Source organism: Ovis aries, chromosome 14 (genome assembly GCF_016772045.2).
Source record: "Ovis aries strain OAR_USU_Benz2616 breed Rambouillet chromosome 14, ARS-UI_Ramb_v3.0, whole genome shotgun sequence".
In the NCBI taxonomy this organism is placed as follows: domain Eukaryota; kingdom Metazoa; phylum Chordata; class Mammalia; order Artiodactyla; family Bovidae; genus Ovis; species Ovis aries.
The window spans coordinates 64,185,011-64,206,876 of NC_056067.1; the positions used below are offsets into that span (position 1 = coordinate 64,185,011).

General features: G+C 61.7%; 1 protein-coding gene across 8 annotated transcripts; it reads right to left on the minus strand.

Annotated features, from left to right (window-relative positions):
• Nucleotides 1-68: 68 nt before the first annotated feature.
• On the minus strand, nucleotides 69-15,618 carry ZNF787 (zinc finger protein 787). Of its 8 annotated transcripts, XM_042231282.2 has the most exons (4): nucleotides 14,978-15,036; nucleotides 13,804-13,856; nucleotides 8,124-8,211; nucleotides 69-1,773 (listed from the first exon to the last, which is right to left on the minus strand). In XM_042231282.2, exons 3-4 carry the CDS (start codon nucleotides 8,200-8,202, stop codon nucleotides 698-700), a joined length of 1,155 nt encoding a protein of 384 aa, XP_042087216.1. In that variant the 5' UTR covers nucleotides 8,203-8,211; nucleotides 13,804-13,856; nucleotides 14,978-15,036; the 3' UTR covers nucleotides 69-697. The 8 variants fall into 8 exon arrangements, with proteins under 8 accessions (XP_042087216.1, XP_027834698.1, XP_027834695.1 ...); XM_027978897.3 differs by lacking the exons at nucleotides 13,804-13,856; nucleotides 14,978-15,036 and adding an exon at nucleotides 15,498-15,618; XM_027978894.3 differs by lacking the exon at nucleotides 13,804-13,856.
• Between the last annotated feature and the right edge of the window lie 6,248 nt (nucleotides 15,619-21,866).

Consider the following 21,866-nt stretch of genomic DNA (forward strand, 5'->3'; position numbering starts at 1 on the left):
CACCCATCAGCAGCTGCCCGGGTGCGGGGCCCTCCGTTTCCCCGGACTCAAGAACCACGCACAGGAGGGACGATCGGATAGTGCGATTTATTGCCCCCGTGCCCTCCTCCCGCCGCGCCCAGGCCTGGGATGAGCCGGGACCCGCTGTCCGCGGGGTCGCCCGGGACGCGGTCGCTCGGCTCCGCACGCCTCCGCGACCCCAGACCCGGCGGGGTGGGGGAGGGTAGGGAGAGGAGAAAGGCTGGGACCGCGAAGGGGAAGAAAATAACAGGCGGGCGGGGGCAGGAGGCGGTGTGATTAAAAGAAAATTCTAAAGGGGAAAAGGACCCTCTCTCCCTTCCCGCTGGGGCCCCTCTGAGGGTAAAGGGCGCACGGCTCGCCGTTCTCGCAGCAGCCCGGTTGGCGGGGGAAAGGAAAGAGGGCGAATGGTCTTCCGCTCATGGGTTTCGTCGCGTCTTGGTCTCTCTAGTTCCCAACCAACGTCTCGATTCGGGCTCGGCCGAGAACCGACGGGGCCAAGCCAGGCCGAGCGGCGGGCGCGGGGAGGGGCCGGGCGGCCTGGTGGGCGCCCCGCGCGCCCCGCCCCAGGCCCGCCGCAGCCCCGGGGCGCCCCTCTGTCCGTTCCGCCCCAGCCTCTGGGTCCCGCGCCGTCGTTCCCGCCCAGCCCGAGGGGCCCCGCCCCCCCGGGCCGCCGCCCCTACCGGCCCTCCCCGCCGCGGCACTCGCTGCACCGCCCGCCCGCCGCCTCCTCGTCGTCGTCGTCGTCGTCGTCGTCCCCGCCCGCCCGGTAGTAGTTCTGTCCGCAGTGGCTGCAGACCGAGGGCGCGCCCACGGCGTGCACCTTCTTGTGCCGGCGCAGCGCCGCGCCCTGCACGAAGCCCTCGCCGCACTCCACGCAGATGTGCGCCGGCTCCTCGCCCCCCGCCGCCCCCAGCCCGTCCCCGTGCTGGGCGCGCTGGTGGGCCAGCAGCCCGGCCCCGTGCCCGAAGCCCTTCCCGCACTCCACGCACACGTACGGCTTGGGGGCCGGGGCGCGCCGCGAGCGGGGTCCCGGCGCCCTGGCCCCCGTGCTCGCCATGGCTGCGGCCGCCGCCGCCCCCTCGCCCGGCGCGCCCACCACAATGATGCCCTCTCCGTCGCCCACTGGGATGGCGATCTCGCCGTCCGCCGCCGCCGCCTCCTCGGGCGCCTTGGCCCGGCGCACGCTGGCCGCTAGCACCTTGGCCGCCACGCCCGGCCCCGACAGCTCGGGGTGCAGCCGCAGGTGGCGCGCCAGGCTCTTGGGCTGGCTGAAGCCGCGGCCACAGCGCGGGCACACGAAGGGCTTGAGGCCGCTGTGCGAGCGCCGGTGCTTGGCCAGGCTCTTGCTCTGCGTGAAGCTGCGGCCGCAATCGGGGCAGGCGTAGGGCTTCTCGCCCGTGTGGATGCGCTGGTGCTGCATGAGGTTGGAGCTCCAGCTGAAGCGCTTGCCGCACTCGGAGCAGGCGTAGGGCTTCTCGCCCGTGTGGATGCGCCTGTGCTGCACCAGGTGCGAGCTCTGCGAGAAGGTCTTGCCGCAGTCGGCGCAGGCGTTGGGCCGCTCGCCGGTGTGCGTGCGCTGGTGCCGCGTCAGCTTGGACCAGTGGCTGAAGCTCTTGCCGCACTCGTTGCAGATGTAGGGCGCGGGCGGCCGCGGCCGGGGTGGAGGGCCGGCGGGGGGCGCCGATGGGGGTGGCGACAGCTTGGTCGGGGGCCAGCTGGGGACGTCGTCGTCATCCATGATGAGGATGTCCACTACAAGGAAAGGGGGAGAGGGCGTCAGAGAACCCGCGGAGGGCGGCTGGGGCTGCTTCCCTGCCGCGCTGCGAGGCCTCCGGAACCGGCTCCCCTCCACCAGGCCGGGGGCGGCACCTCCCTCGGAGCGCCTAGAACCTGGCCTGCTCGTGCTGGACCTGCCCCGGGCAGACGTGCTCGCTCAGTCCCCATCCCCACAACCCCCCACACCCCCAGTTTCCTGCGTTTTACCAAACACTCCGTAACCATCCCCTAGGGCTTCTCCTTCCTTCACAGCCGTTTCCCCCACGCCCAGAACAATGCCCGGGACTTGGTGGGGATTCCAGAAACGTCTGCTAAAGGAATCAACAGAATCGAACGGGGCTGCGGGTGGAGGGCTAGGGAAGGCCCTAGTACAGAATGACCCCTGAGGCAGGAGATCCTCGCACCAGGCGGCTCGAATCGGCCCGGGAAAGGACGGTGTCACATTTCGGTTCTGGGAAGACGACCGTCGCTGCGAGGGTCGGACTGGTTAATGAGATTACAGCAGGAGAGCCCTGACTACCCGCCACTAACTGGGGGTGCAACACCACACTCCGCAGCCTCTATCACAGAGGTCCTCAGCCTGGGCCCTGTGTGCCCAGTGGAGACAAGAAAGGAGCGCGGGGCCTCGGTCCCGGCGCCTGCGAACCTCAGACACCACCTCGGACACCTCCACGGGCCGACTGCCCGACAAAGCCTCTAATACATTTGCACCGCCGCTTGCCCGGGCGGCCTCCCGGGAGAGATGAGCGGCTCCACGAGATCTGGGTGCACCCTCGGCGACATCTGCCTTCCCTCTGCGACTCGGGCCTGAGCTACAGAATGGAGACGGCAGGGGGGCTCCAGCTCAGACACCTGCCGGGGCCCAGCCCAGCCCCGCCCACAACCCCCAGGCTCCACCCCTAGGCGTGGCATCGCCTCATATACGGCCCCGCCCACCAGTCTCGTGCTCCACCCCTGGGCACAGCCCCGCCCACACCGACCCAGCCTCGCCCCGGACCCAGCCTCCGGCCTGGGCCGCGGACACAGCTCCGCCCCCCAGGCTTCGGCCCCACCCTAGGAACGGCCCCGCCCACCAGCCTCCGGCCCCGCCCCCAGGTGCAACGCGAAGGCGTCGCTCAAAGGTGAACCCCACCATAACCTACCTAGCTCTGTCTTCCCGCCCCCTCGCACTAGCCTGCAGGCCCACAGGGCCAGCGGTCGGACCGTGTTCCAGCACCCGGATGGAGACAAAGTGCCCCAACACTGTCCCCGAGATAACGTCCTCGTGCACTCGGTAAGCATCCGTGCGTTAACTCCCGCGAGGTGGGCGCTGGGGACTCGGGCCTTCGCAGCGAGGACACCGAGCCAGATGAGCCGCCTCCCGCGGCGACACGCCTAGGGGCGGAGAAGCACCAGGGGCCCGCAGTCCGGATCCCAGGTGGCCGCCCTGAGCCCCGGCAGCGCTGGGGGACGATGCCCCACGCGCCACCCCCGGTGACTGAGCACCGACGCTTTGAGAACCAGGACTCCACGCGAGGAGTACCGGAACAGGACACCACTTCGGTAGGAAGCCTGGGCAGGGTGGGAGGCGCTTCTGAAGAGATGGCCTGGGGCCCACTCCACTTCGACGTCAACATAAATCGGGAACTCCCGGGCGGCCGCCGTTAAGACTCCACTGCCTCGCGGGCCCCAGTTCCACCCTGATCGGGGCCCTACGATCCAGCAAGCCACGCAGCGCGGCCAAGAGAAGTAAGAAGGAGAAACAGTCATAAGAACACGACATCCCGCGGCGTGGGGAAGGGAGGGGGTGGGAACACGCTTGCTACTGGCGGAAGGCCGGAGTACACGCTCTGCTTTCCAAGTTATCCCGAAAGTTTAACAACAGACACGTGACTCGGCGATGACGGGCACTTGCCATCGCGAGGACCCGTACATAACACAGCCCACCTGAACCCGTGAGACCCCTGGGACTCAACCAGCAGTCCTGGATGCGGGGGGAGGGCGAGGGGCGGAGCGCCGGTCCGGAAGCAGGAGAGAAAGCCGGCGGTGGGGGGTGCCGCAGGGCTGGACTGAGAGTGGGGCTGAGCCAGGGGCGGCGCTGCACCGCCTTCACCGCAGGCACTACTTTTCGAGCAGGTGTTAAACGGCCCAGTGGAGGAGTGTCTACTCACTCCAGGAGACGGGCCTGCCTCTCAACCAGGGGACCCCTGGTCTCCTGCAGTGGGTGCAGGGCCCCAAGCTCTCGCGCATCCCCGAGTCCGACTCTGCACCCCGTCCAGGTCAGGAAGAAGGTCAGCGGCTGCCCCCGGTCCGCCCTCCCTACCAGAGCCCCTCCGTGCCCCGCCCCACGCACCAACCCCCCAACCCCAGAGAGCCGTGCAGGAGCCGCCCCCTCGAGCTCCTGCGCGCCGTCACCCAAGTGCACATCCCCAGACAAGAGTTCGGTCCCTTCACTTTTGACTTAAGCTACGTCTTTTAGGTCCTATGTAATACACAGCTTCCCGGGTCTCTTGCTTTTCCTGACAATCTTTTCGCGGAGCCTGTGGCCATCTGGACCCTCGCGGGCTGCCAATTCCTCCTCGTGGGCTGCAGCTGGGGGCCCAACCCCACCAGCCCTGTGGTCGGTCATTCTGAAGGTGCAATCCCGTCCTCTCACCAAAGGCATGGATTATCGTCTCTCGTGTGATGGCGTATCGTTTCTGTGACATCAAGAGCCACTGACACGCAGGAACTCGGCCGTCTCCGGAATCACAGACGGATGCACGGCGCGGCCCCTGCACGCAGCGGGCTCAGAGGGGCCCCGCCCCCGTCGTGACGGCATTTGTCCTGCGTTGAGCGTGGTCAGCTCTGGATTCTGTTTAGTAGGTGGAGTAGTTTTTAGAGACGCTCCCTCGTCCGCTGGTTGGGACCCAGCGGTCAATTTCACGGGTTTACGGCGGGATGAACCTCATTTTCCCTCACCTGCCCGGTCTTCCGTTGTCCTCCAACATGACCAGGTAACCTTCCCTTTCCTCACTGTGCTGAGTCCACGGATTTACACACATCTGGTGGGCTGCACCCCCCGCCTGTCACCCTGCCAGCTGCGGCGTGTGGGAGCCTTGAGGGGGCTTCGAGTCCTCTGGATGGGACCCAGGGGGGCCTTTGACAGCATCTCTGCCACCACGGGCTCACCCACACTTCCTTCCCCAGACCTGCAGCCGGCCATTTCTACAAGGGCGCTCTGATTTCTCTGAGCGGGAAACAATTTCAAGCTCCAAATATGGAAGTGATCACTGCTTTTTTTTTTTAAAGGTAAAATTCCTGTAAGTTCTGACACTTTCCATACAGATCCAGGCCAGCAGGCTTCTCTGCCGTCTTCCTTAGACACCCGCATCCCTGGTCCTCATAAGGCGAGTAGAGAACCCGGAGGTGCCGTCTCTGCCAGGCTGCTGACACCACACCAGCACGGCCAAGCACGGTTCCTCAGGACTTGGGCGCCCACCTCACAGCCAGCCTGGCCCCGCTCCCTGCCTGTGGGTCCCTGGCCCGCAGATCCCCAGGAAGGGCCCATGTGGAGGCAGTCTGCTTGGCTCTGCGGGTAAGCAGTTCACCTGCGCCCTTCAAATGTGCAGGTCGGTTCTGCAGGCGTATGATGTGACCCGCCGCTTCCCCCAACAATCAGAAACAGGACCCCTCCACTCTGCCCTGGCAGAAGGCACCGCTGACCGGCTGAGCGCGATGCTGTCTCCTCTGCCCGGGGCCGTTCGCTCTTTCCCCAGGTACCTGGGGGCATCTGCTTCTTCGAGCCCAGCGACTTGAGTCAAAGACCATCCATCCGAGCTGATGTTCTCAGATTTTCAACTTGCTCCTTCGACGCCCAACTTCTCCATTTCAGGAGTGTGTTCTAGATGTGTAGGTTTCACCGTTCTCTTCCTTATACAGGATTTTGTCTTCTTGGAGCTTTCTTTAACTAACTTCGGTACCTTTCTTTTTGCACACCCTGCCGTCATCTTGCTTTCTTTTTGACTTCACACCCTGCCATCATGTCTGTCTTTCTGATTTCACACCGTCCCTGTCTCACCCGCAGGTTTCCTCAGGGAACGATGCACTGCTTTGGCTTGGTCTTGAGCTGTCCCATCTTCGTCTTGAAATGGCTTTGTCTGTATCTCTGGCTCTCTGCTCAGCCTTGCCCCCGGCCGCGTGGTCCTGGTCTTGTTCTTCCAAGCCCCTCCGCACAGTCCCACCTGTCTGGGAGCGCACCTCTGACGCCTCCCCATCTGAGGACACCCTCCTCGGCCCCTTTCCCTTATTCTACTAGCTCCCGCGGGGTGGGGTCAGCAGGATGGAACTTCAGTTCCCTGTCTGCCCACCTCGGGACGTCCGCTTCCCTGAATTCGCAGGCGGCTACCTTCTGGACACTGTTTGCAGCTCCTCGGGAGTCCTCTGCCGTGTGTGTGACCTGCCTCCCAGGGACCCCCGCTCTGCCGCCACCCCATTTGGCCAGTACCTTCCCCGCCCCACTGGGGGCCCCACTGGACCCTGAAGCCCCCCTCGCAGGCCCTGCCCTGCCTGGGGCCTCCCCGGTGGGTCTTTCCCTGGACACGGTCGGGAAGCCGCGGGCCCAGGCGGCCTGCGCACCCCGCCGCTGCCCTCCATGGAGCACCCGCTGCAGCTGCTGCCCACAGTGACCCCCGAGGGCAGCCTGGCGGCCAGCTCCCCGCCCCTAACACCACGCGGGCGGGCCCGGCCCCATCCCGCTCTGCTCGGGGCTCTGCCAGGGCATGTGGGTCTTGCCCGGGTGAGGTTGCTGTCTTTTCACACGGGTCTGCTGTTGCCCCAGCTCAGGCAGAGCATTTTAGGGGACTCTGCAGGGTGATGCTAGTGGCACTGAGATAGGAGAGGCAGGCCTGACCGTGCGAGGCCAGGACCCTGGCCCTGAGGGTGATCTCCAACCCACCAGCTGAAGACTCCTCCGCACCTCAGTCAGACCGTCTCTTCACCTACGATCGTGTTCAGAGGACCTCTCTCTGAGCGCCCACGTGGAAGACCTGGCCAGCTCTCACACCGCACCCCTGCCGGCTCCCCCTGGGGGTCTGCAGGCCTGGGGCGGGGGTCAGCATGCCCATGAGGCAGTCAGCACAGACCTGGCTGCGGCCTGCAGACAGTCCAGCCCAGCCCCAACCCTGGCTCCTGGTGGCCCTGCCATCCCGTGCCCCGGGCTCACAGCCTTACCCCCGGGGCCCCTTGGCCCTCCCCACCGCACCAGACAGCACCCGGGGTCTCGGAGCAGGGGTCCCACGCTGCCCCTCACGGGAGGGGCCTATAGGGGTGCCCACAAGGGGGAGCAGAGCAGCAGGGGGTCACAGGGTAGGGGCCCGAGCAGGCTGCTGGGCAGGGCACAGGTGAGAGCCCACCTGCTCGTCAAGGTCTGCCCAGCCAGAGCACGTGAGTGGACAGTGTGGACGGGCAGAACTCCGGGCTCCGAGGTAAAGCGCCCTCCGGAGGCTGCTGGCGGCAGAAGACAGGCAGGGGCAATGCTCAGGCCGTCAGCCAAGACGAGCGTTTGCTGCTCCCGGAGAATTTATGGGTGAACCGCTGAGACACCCAGGGACGTTGTTTGAAACCCTCCAGGAAAGGGGCACAGGCAGTGTAGGACCGCCCAGTGTGGCTCACTGCTGGGGCCAGGCAGCGGGCGAGCGGCCACCACACTGTCGGGCTGGAAGTTTCCAGAAGGAAACCGACCCTCCGCTTAATCTTACTTTAAAGCAGTAAGACAGGGAGGCGGGGCGCTGCAGCGAAGGAGGGGCTGGGGCCTCCCTGTAGGGCGGGGTCTGGGCCCGGCCGGGAGCCCTCACAGGGAGAGGTCGTGGTCGCCGGCCAGGACGCAGGAAGACGCATCGACAGCTGCACGGAGCACTTCACGCTTTATTTCACAGGCGCCCTGCATGGAAGCCCCAAGGCCCAGGGAGACGGGGCCATGGCTCCCACCGAGGGCGGGGGCTGGGGAGGCTGTGGCCGGGTCTCAGCACGCGAAGTCTCATCCCCCGGGGCTCACAGAGGAGATTACTCAAGCCAGGTAACGCTTTATTAAATAAGACAGGTTGCCCATGTCTTATATGAAGATGAAAACCCAGGAGGACCCAGGCCCACCCGGACGCCCTACATCCTCCTGGCCCCCAGCCCCTGGGCCCTCCCTGGGCTGAGGAGCCCCCACCCAAGGCAGCCCCCAAAGGCTCCCGGCTGGGGGGCCACGGAGACCCCACCAGGCCCGGGAAGTGGCTGGCTGGGCCCGGGAGGCAGGGTGGGACCCCGAGCCGCGGTGCGGGGGGAAGCTCCAGGTCAGCCAGGAGACGCCCAGGGGCCCTCACCTGGGTTCTCGTGACTGGCCATCTGTTGGTCCTCGGAGTCCAGCGGCCCCGGAGACCAGGCCTCTTCCCGCAGCTCCATGTCTGGGCCCTGTCGGAGGGGAGAGAAGGAGAGGGTTCACAGGACGCCAGAGCGCATGCAGGGGCCCCAGCTGCACCCTCCACCCCCGAGCTGGATGGCCACAAGACAGACTTGGGTGGTGCTCAGCCGGAGCCGAGGACCCCAGCCGCCTTCCCAGGACGGCTGCCCCGAGTGGAGGTGGAGCGTGGGGCCACGTGGCTCCCAGGAAGCTGGTGGCCCCAGGACGCGCCACCCCGAGATCCCTGGGCCCACAGCACGCGCTGCTGATGGTGGGCGATGCCCATGAACGGCCCGAGCATCGTGGAGGCTCCAGGTCCAGAAGGCAGCCCGCCAAACGCTGATACACGGGCCCCCAGGCCCCCCATCCAGGCCCCTCCACCCCAGACCCCACAGGACAGACGGCCAGAGCCGAGCGGGTACCACCCCACAGTCCAGGCAGAGGGTGGTCGGGCGTGCCAACCAGGAGGGCCGCCATAAGAACAGCCTGGCAGGCTGACCACAGGGGCTCAGCCCACGTGGCCCCAGAATCCTGCTCCGAGGCCACCTTCACAGCAGCGCCGCGCAGAGGCAGCAAGGGGAGTGGAGCGGGCCATGGAAGGTCGGGCTGAGGCCGGGCTGCCAGGCTGCAGGTGGGAGGAGCACCCACGTGGGGGCACGGGGCTTCTGAGTGATGAAACGCTCCGGGACGAGACGGCGGCGGTGGCTGCCGAAGTCTGTGAGTAACACCCAGCAGACTGTCCCTTTCACGAGGGTGGCTTATGTCCCAGTGAATCCGTGAACAGACTGAGATGTGTGCGCAGGCCCTGACTCAAGCACCGTCCACGTCAGAAAGAGTGAAAGAGAAACAGGAGCAGCCGGGGCAGGAGGGGCCGCTCGGCAAGCCTTCCGATCCATACCTATCTGCCAGGCGGCCACGTGTGGGGCCGGAACAACCATGTCCAAGACAAGCAAGCAGGGCCTTCCCTGGGAAGGTGTCCACCTCCGGCCGCTTCCTGCACTGAGAAGGTGGGGGACCTCCAGCCTCCCCAGGGCGTCCATAGGCTCCAGGGGAGGGGACGCAGGACAGGGAGGTGGTAGGCAGCTTGCCCCGAGGCCAGAGGTCCCCACACCCCCAGACGGGGCAGCTCAGACAGGGAGTGAGGGAGACACTGCCTGATTCCCATGGCGGGTGGGGAGCGGGGCGGGCCTCGAACTGCAGGACCCTCACCCACGCCCAGCTCCTGATGTAAGGAGCTCACTCTGAACCCACAACTCCCTGAGAGGATGAGGCAAGTCCCCCGTGATAGAGGGTCCCACACCAGGAGGGAACGATACCCCAAGAGGGCGGGGGACCTGCCCACATGACCTTCCTTTGACCCCCCCACCGCAGCCAGGTTACCCCCCAGCACGCAGACCCCCCGCTGGTGCTCTGCCCCATCACTCGGTTTTCTTGAGCTGGTGCTTAACAGAATCCATCTCTCCTCCTGATCGCCTCAGTAAGTCCAGCTGGAAGCCCCAGGAGGGCAGAGGAGGGCAGGGGAAGGCCCCTCGGTCGACAGACTGGAGCAGAGTGGGGAGCTGCTATCCAACTTTTCACTGAGTCTAAGTGGGATCGAGGTGTCCACAAAGACGCTCAGCGAGGCCGCCCAGTGGCAGGTCACAGAGTCTGCGACCCAGAGGCCAGGGCACGGGGGCCGCCATGATTCAGGGAAGTGCCAGCCACACGGGCACCCTGGGAAACGCCTGGAGGAGCCCAAGGGGAGCCCGCAGCAGAGGGGGCGGGGGCGGTCCGCCCGGAACTCGGAACCTGGCAGGAAGCCCTGACTATGCTCCACAAGTGGCAGCTTCTCTGGCTGACTTCTAGGGCCCACGGGCTCTCCCACCTGGCGCAGGGCACTGGGACGGGACAGTCCGCTCTGCATTCTGGTTTTGGCCTTGAGCAGAGGGCAGTGACCCCACCCCCCGGCGAAGGGAGACTTAAGGCCAGCCACGGGGTGACCCTGGCATCCACCTGCTGGGCCTCTCGTGGGGGTTGCGGGGGGCTGCTCTGGCTCAGGGGCCGGGCCCTGTGCCCCCACCGCAGTCTCGCACAGCAGGGACCCCAGGAGCCCAGGGTGGTGGCGGGGAGGAGCCGGAGCGCACCCTGGGAGACCCCCTGGGTCCCTGTAAAGGGCCGAGAGCGTGCACTGCAGAGTCATCCCCGGCAGCTCGTGCGGTCCTCCACTGCGGCCGCTCGGGCTCCTGTGTTGCCCCGAGCCCCGGGGCCTTGGGGTCCTACCCCAGGACCTGGGGGGAGGGGGAAGCCGCAGCCCTCCCACCCAGAGCTGGGGCTGGGGCAGCCCCTGACCCGGCAGCTCCCTGGGGGAGGTGGGGCGATTCCTGCGCCAGCCCAACTGTGGAACCTGATGACTCTGGAGGCTGAAGGTGGTGGGTCCTGCGCTCCCGGCCCCCCAGACGCTCCGCAGCCCAGCACACCTGTCAGGGCCGGCCGCCCCGCTCTGACTCCCACCCACTCCACAGAGACGAAGGCCCACCCCCGCGGGGGCCTGCAGCGGTCCAATTAGCCTGGGAGTCGGCAGGGCCCGCGAGACAAATTATTATTATTCTTGTTATTAGACCCACCCACCTGCGCTGGATGCCTGCCCACCAATTACCCGCCGGCTCTTTCTTCCGCTGCCAATCTCGCCGCCGCCTCCGGCCGGCCCTGCTCCAGAGCCTGCCCAGGGCTCCCGCTGCCGGAGACAGCTGCCCCAGCCGTCTCCTCGCTTCTCCCCCAAGCCTCTCTGTTCCTGGGCTGCCGTCAGGCCGCAGGTGGGACCCCCGGCTCCTCCCCAGCCATTTTTCCCCAGCCCCCGGCCCAGCCTTGAGGCTACCGAGGCCCAGTGGCTACCTCTCAGCCTCCACCCCGGGAAGGCCCTGCACCCACCCTCACCGCCCTCTGCCAACTCCCACCCCTGGGGCCTGCACCCTCCAAGCCCTCTCCAAATCCGCTCCCCACCCCACGGACCGGTTCATCTTTTCCAGGCACTAGGTTCAAACAGATCAGTCAACTGAAAAGGGGCAGAGGATGGAAGAGACGCTTCTCCAGAACGACACGCAAGGAGCCGGCGAGCGCACGAAGAGATAGATGCTCAGCTTGGCGTCAAAACCACAGACAGACCCCAGCGCAGGCGCGCCGGGCGGGCACGACCACAGAAAGCACGCGCGCACGCCGAGCAGCAGGGCTTCCAGCCACGAACCCAAGAGGAGCGAGAACACATCTGCACGACAGCTCACACGCGCGCGTTTGCGGAAGCAGCAGTCACAAGAGCCGCGCGTGGAGGCAGCCCAGATGGCCGCCACCGGTGACGGGCGCGCGAGCGGCCCGGGGCAGCTGGAGGGGCAGGAAGAGGAAGCGCTGGTCTCGGAGGGGAGAGACTGCGGTGACTCTGCTCGCCCAAGAAGCCAGGACCGGCAGACCCAGACAGGACGCGGGCCTGTGGTCCCCGGGGGCACATCCCTGTGCGCGTGGTCACCGTGAGCTCTAAGAGGGTGACCTGTCCGCACGGCAACCACCTCGCAGGGGAGCTGCTGTCTGTTTTATTAAGGCTAGCTCCGTCCCGCCAGCCCCCTGCCTGAACCACCCCCACAGGTGGCCCTTGCGCTAGGTCCAAACTCCAGACCCGGGCGGCGTCTGCCAGGTCAGCCCCGCAGGCGCGCTTCCTCCTGGGAGGCTGCCCCACGTCACACCTGCCGGGCACCTTCTGGCCTTCCAGGGGTCTGCCACCACCAGTCTTCCTAGAGCTTCCTACGTGTCTGCCCTTAAATGCTGGTGGATAAGTGAAGATTCCTTAAAACAACAGAATACTCTTCAAGACAGAAAAACACAGCTGCACACGTGGGCCATTGCTGGTTGTCACCCCTCAACCGGGCGAGGGGCCAGACTCCGCCCCCTCTGGGGGTACTTCCTTCCTCCTCGCCCCCCGCCCCTGCCCCCTCCCGGGAGACCTGCCGCCAGAGCCCAGGGAACACAGCACCTCCCCCAGGAAGCCTTCCCAGACTCCTCCCTTCCCGCAGCTCCACTGTCCCTTCTCCCCACACAAGACCAAACAACACACTGGGCACAGGGCGCAGCGTGGGCACCTTCTGACCCCCACGGCCACCGAGGGGATGGGAGGCTGCCCTCGCTGGGCTGGTGGGTGGGCAGCCAGGGTGGAGTCGGCCTCACCCCTAGCCACATCACCCGGGGCGGGTGCTCCACCCCGCGCCTCGTCTTCACGGGCTTGGTGTCCAGATCACAAGAGGAATGGCCGCGCTCCACAAGGAGCCGGGCGCCCAGGGAACGTGGACAGGCCTCTGGAGCCCAGTTCAGACCCATCTGGGGCTGACCCAACCTCCCAGCACCTCGGGACACATCCGCGGCCCAGCCTCCAGGGCCCGTCCTCCCCTCCGCCAGGAGCACCGGCTCAGGCTCCCTTCACTCCCAATTACAGCCAAGCCCACGTCCCTGGGAGGCTCTCCCTGACTTCCTCCTCCCCGCGTGTCCACACAAACCCCAGCAGACGGCGAGCTCCTCCAGCCCAGGGAGTCAGGACGTCCTGGCCGGCCGACCCTGCGCCTCCAGGCTGGGCCACGTGTGGGTCCCCGGCATCACTCATGACGAGGCAGCCCGCACAGGACCCCCCATTCGGCAAAGAGTGTTCTGTGAGCCCAACAGTCAAGCAAACAGAGCAGGGAGACCCTCCGCCCAGGTGGGCCCCAGGAGCAGCTGGCGCAGCTGGGGGGCAGCACAGCGGTGAGAGGCGCCCGCACTGCCCCCAGGACAGGGCTGCCGGCCCTGCCGGAGAGACGGGGGACCCCCAACTGGGCCAGGGAGGCCTAACACATGGAAGGAGAGTCACACCTGAAGATAGGCACCAGCTCCAAGTCCCCGAGCCAGTCATCGGCCCCAACCCATGGGGGGGGTCCCCAAGTCCCCAAACCAACGGACACCCCAGAGACCTCCAAAACAGCCTCTGTTTCCCCAGACCCCAAGTCTGGCCAAAAGAAGCCAGTGGAGGCAGCGGCTCTGGTAAAAGCCAGGCTCCGGACTCCCACCAACCCTGCACCAGTGCTGGGGGCTCAGCCCACCCCACCAAGTGGGGTGACCACCCCCACCCTGGGGGGTCCGGGGTACGAGCCAGGCCCCTGGCTGCAGTCTGCCTCCACGAGGAGGCCAGGGCCACAGCGGGGTCCCGGGCATGGCCTCGGCCGGCTGGGGGCGCTGCAGTACACAGGTCTAGGTCGGGGCTGGGGGCGTCTTAGCCCAGGAGTGCCCAGAAAGGACCACTCGAGACCCAGGGCAGCCAGGCAGAGACTCAGGTCAAGACCAAGACGGCCACCACCGGCCAGGAACCCAGCCCCCTCTCAGGTCCCCGGGTTCTCTCAGGCAGCTCCTCTGTCCCATGAGACTCGAGACATCTCCCCCAGGGCTCCTCCAGCTCCTGACTAGCCTGGCAACCCCCAGGCCCTGTCTAAGGTGTCAGAGCCTCTCCAGGACTGCACCGCCCTGCCTCACCCCCAGCGGAGCACCGCACCAGGACCACTGTGTCCCAGGCCCAGCACTGGGCGGGGCTGGCAGTGGCGTCGATGGACGAGGCTCACCCAGGGATGGTGGACTGTGCTCTGGGTCCTAGGGGCCTGAGGAGGAACTGAGCCTGGGAAAGGGAAGCAGCAGGTCCAGGGTCACGGGGCTGGAAGAGCAGGAGGCCGGGAAAGCCGGGCCGCCGGAGGCCTCTGTACCCGCTTCACACCCGCTTCTGAGAGCTGTGCGCTGGCTCCAAAAGGAGAGTGTTGGGAGCCTTCCTACCAAGGTCAACGCCATTAGTACACCCCCTCTTTTTCACTAGTAGAAACTGAGAGACTCCTTGTGTTGTGAAGTCACAAAGGTGATGAACGTGGAGCTGGGACCTGAAACCGGTCGTCTGACCCCAGAGCCCGGGGCCCAGGGCCACCCCAGGCCAAATCCTTCCAGTTCTCTAGCTCCGCCTGCAGGGGTTAGACTCCAAGACCTTCAGGAGGAAGGGGCTAAGACGAGAAACAACACAAGAAGGAATCGGATCTGAATGTTCTGGGGCTCAGGCCGGAAGGCCTGCCTGCAGAGGCGGGGGGTGAATGCCAGCTGCGCTGAGCCAAAGAGGCTTATGTTCTTAGGGAAGAGATAAGCCACAGTAACCGGGCTTCCCCGGGAGCAAGGGCAGACCCAACCCCCAGCTGGATCCTAACCCTGGATCTCTAAGGCAGGGCCAGGCACCAGGAACCACGAGGAGCACACGGACCCTCAGTCCCTTCCTACAATGCCCCTCTGGACTGGGGCTGGGGTGCCCTCCCTGGTCCCCTGGGTGAGGACAGGAGTGTGGAGGTGAGGAGGCGCATGGACCCGGTCCAGGTCTTCCGCGCACTCAGCGAGCCTGCTTCATCTCCCTGTCCTCGTGCCAACCAATGCGCCCACAACAGTCTCTGTCCACACTCGCCGTGGCTCACTTTTCCGTCTGATCATGCCATCCCCGGCTGGCCTGTGCCACAGGAGCACCCGTTTCCACGAACTGGGGTGCCCCCCTTTGTGGCCGGGCCGAGAGCTGGGGCTCAGGGGCGCGGTGAGGCGCCCGGAGGCCTCGGGGTGGCAATCGGGCCCGGCCGCCGGCCTCGCCCTGCCCCGCGGGCCACGCGGTGCCTGACCTTGGCCTAACATTTCCCCTCCAGCGCACGCGCTTCCTGCCCGCCGCCCGCGCCCGGGCGAATGAATGAGCCTCCCGCCGGCCGGAAGGCCCGTAATTACCGGCCGGATCAAAGGCCGCACGCAGCGCGCCCGGGGCGGCAACGGGATCTGGCTCCTTTGAAAGGAGGGGAAAGGGGAGCGGGCAGGCCAGGGGCAGGCCACCGTTTCCGGTCAGGCCTGCTGGGCCGGCGCGCGCCGCTTCTCCCACCCGGGCCTCAACTTCCCCCGGGAGTCGCCACCACTTCCGGCCACGAGCGGCCGGGAAGGCTGGGGTGGGGGTGGGGGCGACACGGCGGCCGCACCGGCGAGCCCCCGGCCGAGCCCGCGCCGCGCGCCCCCGCCTCGGGCGCGCCCCCGGGCGTGGCGCGCGCTCCCGACCCGGCGCGCGCGCCCCGCCCCGCGTCAGCGGCCGCGCGCTCACTCACGCCCCAGGCCCCCGCGGCGCGCACGCGCACTCGCCCGCCCAGTCGCGCTCGCCGCCCGCCTCCCCGCCCGCCCCCCCGGCCGCAGCCCGGCGCCCTGAGGCGCGTGCCCACCCGGCCCCGGGCGCACGGCCCCCGGCCCCGCGCCCTCCCCTCACCTCCTCGGTCCCGGGGCCGCCGCGCCGCACTCCTCCTCCTCTCTCCCTCGCGGATGGTGGCAGCGGCGGCAGCGGCGACTCAGACCCTGGGGTCAGGGGGACGGGCGCCCAGGCCGGAAGTGACCTTCCTGGCCGCTTCCGCCCGCGCCGCTCCCCCTCTCCCCTCCCTGCCCCCCTTCCAGCCTCCACCCCGTCCTCGCCGCTCTAGGAAGGCGAGTCTGGCGACCCCCCCCCCAGCTGCCGCGGGCCCCCCCCCAGCTCTATGGTGCGGAGCGGGCGCCCCAGGGTGGCACTTCCGGACGCGTCTAGGACACGGGTCCTCCGGCCACGCTCTATGGCGCTGCGCGCCGAGGGGCTTCGCGCCCCGCCCCCTTCCAGGCCAGGAGGCGCGGGCTCGGCCCGTTAGGCGGAGACTTCCGGGTGCCCAGGGAGGTGCCCCGCGCCCCCGCGCTGGGCTCTCGCGCCTGCGCCGTCGCGCGGTAGGCGTCGAGGAGGGTGGCGGCCAGGGCCACTCAGCTACCCCGGGTCCTCCGGTCGTCTCTATCGTTGTAACCCCTTCCGTGCCGGCGCCGCCCGCGGCGGCCGGAGCCCGCGCGCCCGGAGGGCTCTCTCGTCGGCCACCCTGGTCCCTTCTTTTCTGGACTGATCGCTTCAGGCGCCGCCCGGCGCGCGCTTGAGCCGGTGTCCTCCCTTCTAGAGGGACAATAACACGTTGTGCGCCTGCCTCCAGGGGCTTTAGGTACATTGAGTAGTTTGTGGGTAATCCAGTCCCGTTTTGCAGATAATGAGGAACAGAGAGGTCAAGATACCTGGCCAAAGCCACACACCGAGGATGCGGGTCCTGGGCTCGAACTCGTGGAGTCTGGCTCCCAGTTCCCACACTGAGCACTGCCTGCGCAAACGGCCTCCTGTCACTGAAGGTTGATCGTAACGTCCAGGGATTCACCTCCTCTCTGGAGAGAAGGGCGCTTTGTGAGCTTACCTGTTTCTGTTAGTAAATACGTGCTTTTTAAATTATTTACACCACGGTGCTTACACCACAGTGTCCTCGCGGGCTGAGTACTTCTGATCCCTTTCTGGGTCTACAGTTGGCTGGCTGTCACCTGAGCGACAGATGACTTATTGATGTTATTTATAATTATTTTCTTACCAGGTGGCGATAATGGTAAAGAATCCACCTGCCAATGCAGGAGGTGTAACAGAGGAAGGTTTGATCCCTGGGTCAGGAAGATGCCTGGAAAGGGAAATGGCAACCCACTGGTCTTTCCTGGGAAATCCCATGGAGGAGGCTACATGGACAGGGGAGCCTGGTGGGGAGGAGGAATGGGGAGTTCCTGTTTAATGGGGACATAATTTATTTGCAAGATGAAAGCAGCTCTGGAGATGGACGGTGGTGATGGTTATACAGCGATGTGAATGTACTTAGTGACATTGAACTGTGCTTTAAAATGGTTTAGATGGTAGTTCAGTTCAGACAGTCATATCCAACTCTTTGCGACCCCATGAATCGCAGCACGCCAGGCCTCCCTGTCCATCACCAACTCCCAGAGTTCACTCAGACTCAACGTCCATGAGTCAGTGATGCCATCCAGCCATCTCATCCTCTGCCGTCCCCTTCTCCTCCTGCCCCCAACCCCTCCCAGCATCAAAGTCTTTTCCAGTGAGTCAACCCTTCACATGAGGTATCCAAAGTACTGGAGTTTCAGCTTTAGCATCAGTCCTTCCAAAGAAATCCCAGGACTGATCTCCTTCTGAATGGACTGGTTGGATCTCCTTGCAGTCCAAGGGACTCTCAAGAGTCTTCTCCAACACCACAGTTCAAAACCATCAATTCTTCAGCGCTCAGCTTTCTTCACAGTCCAACTCTCACATCCATACACGACCACAGGAAAAACCATAGCCTTGACTAGACGGACCTTAGTCGGCAAAGTAATGTCTCTGCTTTTGAATATGCTGTCTAGGTTGGTCATAACTTTTCTTCCAAGGAGTAAGCGTCTTTTAATTTCATGGCTGCAGTCACCATCTGCAGTGATTTTGGAGCCCAAAAAATAAAGTCTGACACTGCTTCCACTGTTTCCCCATCTATTTCCCATGAAGTGATGGGACCAGATGCCATGATCTTCGTTTTCTGAATGTTGAGCTTTAAGCCAACTTTTTCACTCTCCTCTTTCACTCTCATCAAGAGGCTTTTAGTTCCTCTTCACTTTCATGCCATAATGGTGGTGTCATCTGCACATCTGAGGTTATTGATATTTCTCCCAGCAATCTTGATTCCAGCTTGTGTTTCTTCCAGTCCAGCGTTTCTCATGATGTACTCTGCATAGAAGTTAAATAAGCAGGGTGACAATATACGGTCTTGAGGTACTCCTTTTCCTATTTGGAACCAGTCTGTTGTTCCATGTCCAGTTCTAACTGTTGCTTCCTGACCTGCATACAGATTTCTCAAGAGGCAGGTCAGGTGGTCTGTATTCCCATCTCTTGAAGAATTTTCCACAGTTGATTGTGATCCACACAGTCAAAGGCTTTGGCATAGTCAATAAAGCAGAAATAGATGTTTTTCTGGAACTCTCTTGCTTTTTCCATGATCCAGCGGATGTTGGCAATTTGATCTCTGGTTCCTCTGCCTTTTCAAAAACCAGCTTGAACATCAGGAAGTTCACGATTCATGTATTGCTGAAGCCTGGCTTGGAGAATTTTGAGCATTACTTTGCTAGCGTGTGAGATGAGTGCAATTGTGCGGTAGTTTGAGCATTCTTTGGCATTGCCTTTCTTTGGGATTGGAATGAAAACTGACCTTTTCCAGTCCTGTGGCCACTGCTGAGTTTTCCAAATGTGCTGGCATATTGAGTGCAGCACTTTCACAGCATCATCTTTCAGGATTTGAAACAGCTCAACTGGAATTCTATCACCTCCACTAGCTTTGTTCATAGTGATGCTTTCTAAGGCCCACTTGACTTCACATTCCAGGATGTCTGGCTCTAGATGAGTGATCACACCATTGTGATTATCTGGGTCTTGAAGATCTTTTTTGTACAGTTCTTCTGTGTATTCTTGCCACCTCTTATTAATATCTTCTGCTTCTGTTAGGTCCAGACTATTTCTGTCCTTTTTCGAGCCCATCTTTGCATGAAATGTTCCCTTGGTAGCTCTAATTTTCTTGAAGAGATCTCTAGTCTTTCCCATTCTGTTGTTTTCCTCTATTTCTTTACATTGATCGCTGAAGAAGGCTTTCTTATCTCTTCTTGCTGTTCTCTGGAACTCTGCATTCAGATGCTTATATCTTTCCTTTTCTCCTCTGCTTTCCGCTTCTCTTCTTTTCACAGCTATTTGTAAGGCCTCCTCAGACAGCCATTTTGCTTTTTTGCATTTCTTTTCCATGGGGATGGTCTTGATCCCTGTCTCCTGTACAATGTCACGAACCTCATTCCGTAGTTCATCAGGCACTCTATCTATCAGATCCAGGCCCTTAAATCTATTTCTCACTTCTACTGTATAATCAATCATAAGGGATTTGAGTTAGGTCATACCTGAATGGTCTAGCGGTTTTCCCTACTTTCTTCAAGTCTGAATTTGGTAATAATGAGTTCATGATCTGAGCCACAGTCAGCTACTGGTCTTGTTTTTGTTGCCTGTATAGAGCTTCTCCATCTTTGGCTGCAAAGAATATAATCAATCTGATTTCAGTGTTGACCATCTGGTGATGTCCATGTGTAGAGTCTTCTCTTGTGTTGTTGGAAGAGGGTGTTTGCTATGACCAGTGCATTTTCTTGGCAAAACTCTACTAGTCTTTGCCCTGCTTCATTCCACATTCCAAGGCCAAATTTGCCTGTTACTCCAGGTGTTTCTTGACTTCCTACTTTTGCATTCCAGTCCCCTATAATGAAAAGGACATCTTTGGGGGGTGTTAGTTCTAAAAGGTCTTGTAGGTCTTCATAAAACCGTTCAACTTCAGCTTCTTCAGCGTTACTGGTTGGGGCATAGACTTGGATTACCGTGATATTGAATGGTTTGCCTTGGAGACGAACAGAGATCATTCTGTTGTTTTTGAGATTGCATCCAAGTACTGCATTTTGGACTCTTCTGTTGACCATGATGGCTACTCCATTTCTTCTGAGGGATTCCTGCCCGCAGTAGTAGATATAATGGTCATCTGAGTTAAATTCACCCATTCCAGTCCATTTTAGTTCGCTGATTCCTAGAATGTCAACGTTCACCCTTGCCATCTCTTGTTTGACCACTTCCAATTTGCCTTGATTCATGGACCTGACATTCCAGGTTCCTATGCAATATTGCTCTTTACAGCATCAGACCTTGCTTCTATCACCAGTCACATCCACAGCTGGGTATTGTTTTTGCTTTGGCTCCATCCCTTCATTCTTTCTGGAGTTATTTCTCCACTGATCTCCAGTAGCATATTGGGCACCTACTGACCTGGGGAGTTCCTCTTTCAGTATCCTATCATTTTGCCTTTTCATACTGTTCATGGGGTTCTCAAGGCAAGAATACTGAAGTGGTTTGCCATTTCCTTCTCCAGTAACCACATTCTGTCAGACTTCTCCACCATGACCCGCCCGTCTTGGGCTGCCCCGCGGGCATGGCTTAGTTTCATTGAGTTAGACAAGGCTGTGGTCCTAGTGTGATTAGATTGACTAGTTTTCTGTGAGTATGGTTTCAGTGCGTCTGCCCTCTGATGCCCTCTTGCAACACCTAGATGGTAAGTTGTATGTTATGTGTGTTCGCAGTAATCAAAAGTTTAAAGAGAAACAAACTTGTCATTTACTGTTGTAATGTATGGTGTTATGGTCTGCATATGTCCCCACAAAATCCCTATGTTGAAACCTAGTCCCTGAGGTGATGCTCTGAGCTTCCTAGAGGAGGGCATGGCACCCCACTCCAGTATTCTTGCATGGAGAATCTCATGGACAGAGGAGCCTGGCAGGCTACAGTCCAGGGGGTCGCAAAGAGCTGGGCACAACGCGGCAATGACAACAGTGGTTTATGATGCGGGGCATATTTTTGTATGATTTTTACTATCTGTAAATGTTCTTTGGCTGGGTGTCCAGATCCTTTTCCCTTTTTGATGGAGCTGTTTTAGAAGTCTTTCTGTATTTTGAGTCCAAATCCTTTATCAGGTACAAGTTTTACAAATATTTTCCTCTCGGTTTGTGGCTTGTCTTTTGATTTTCTGAATAAGGTGTTTCAGAGTAGAAATCTTTAACCCTATAAAGTCCTCAATACCTTTTGCTTTTGTGGACTGGCTTTTTGTGTTGTGTGTTAAAACTCAAAGTCCATGATCTACAGACCAAACCCAAGATCTTGTAGATTTTCTATGTTTTTGTCTATTATTTTGATAGTTTCCTATTTTAAGTGTCTGTTAATAAATTTGAATGAATTTGGTGTCAAAGAAAGAGACTCCCGAGTTTCCAATGCATGGGGCACCAGTTTGATCCCTGGTTAGGGAACTAAGATCCCACATGCCATGCAATGTGACCAAAAAATATATATAAATAAACAAAATTTAAAAAGGAGACCCAGAGACCTTCCTGGCCTCTTACACTATGTGAGGACACAGCAAGAAACTGGCCGCCTACTGCCCTGAAGAGAGCTTTCACCAGAACACGGACACCCCACGGATCGCAGCACGCCAGGCCTCCCTGTCCATCACCAACTCCCAGAGTCCACCCAAACCCATGCCCATTGAGTCAGTGACGCCATCCAGCCATCTCCTCCTCTGTCGTCCCTTCTCCTCCTGCCCTCAGTCTTTCCCAGCATCAGGGTCTCTTCCAGTGAGTCAGCTCTTCGCATCAGGGGACCAAAATACGGAGCTTCAGCTTCTGTATCCGTCCTTCCCGAGGGGACACTGCGGGTGCTCCTATAACATCTGTCCACCCTCTGCGTCACTGATGTCCCCAGATTTCCACACCTCCCCTGTGCATCCCAGGTGCTGAAGGCCGCAGGGGACAGAGGGGACAGTGCACTCCTGACTGTCCTGTCCCCTCTGCTCCAGTCTTGCCTCATTTCAGGCTCAGAAAGAGGTTTCATACACACCCAGATATACCTGTCTGTCACCCTGATATGACTGTCTATCACCCTGTCACGACAGTCTGTCACCCTGATATCACTGTGTCTGTCAAACACCCTGACACGGCTGTCTGTCACCCTGATACGACTGTGTCTGTCAAGCTGCTATAACTGTGTCTAACACCCTGACATGACTGTCACCATCACCCTGATATGACTGTGTCTGTCACCCTGATATAACTGTATCTAACACCCTGACATAACTGTCTGTCACCCTGATACAACTGTGTCTGTCACCCTGCTACGACTGTCTCTGTCACCCTGACATGACTGTCTCTGTCACCCTGA

Excerpts from the sequence above, each read along its gene's own strand:
- ZNF787 (XM_027978892.3), bottom strand. The coding sequence starts at position 11,441 with ATGTGTTCTCGCTCCTCTTGG. Across the intron at positions 8,212-11,420 it reads TGTGTTCTCGCTCCTCTTGG|GGCCCAGACATGGAGCTGCG; the intron begins GTTCGTGGCTGG and ends CCCCTCCGACAG. Across the intron at positions 1,774-8,123 it reads GGCCAGTCACGAGAACCCAG|TGGACATCCTCATCATGGAT; the intron begins GTGAGGGCCCCT and ends CTTTCCTTGTAG.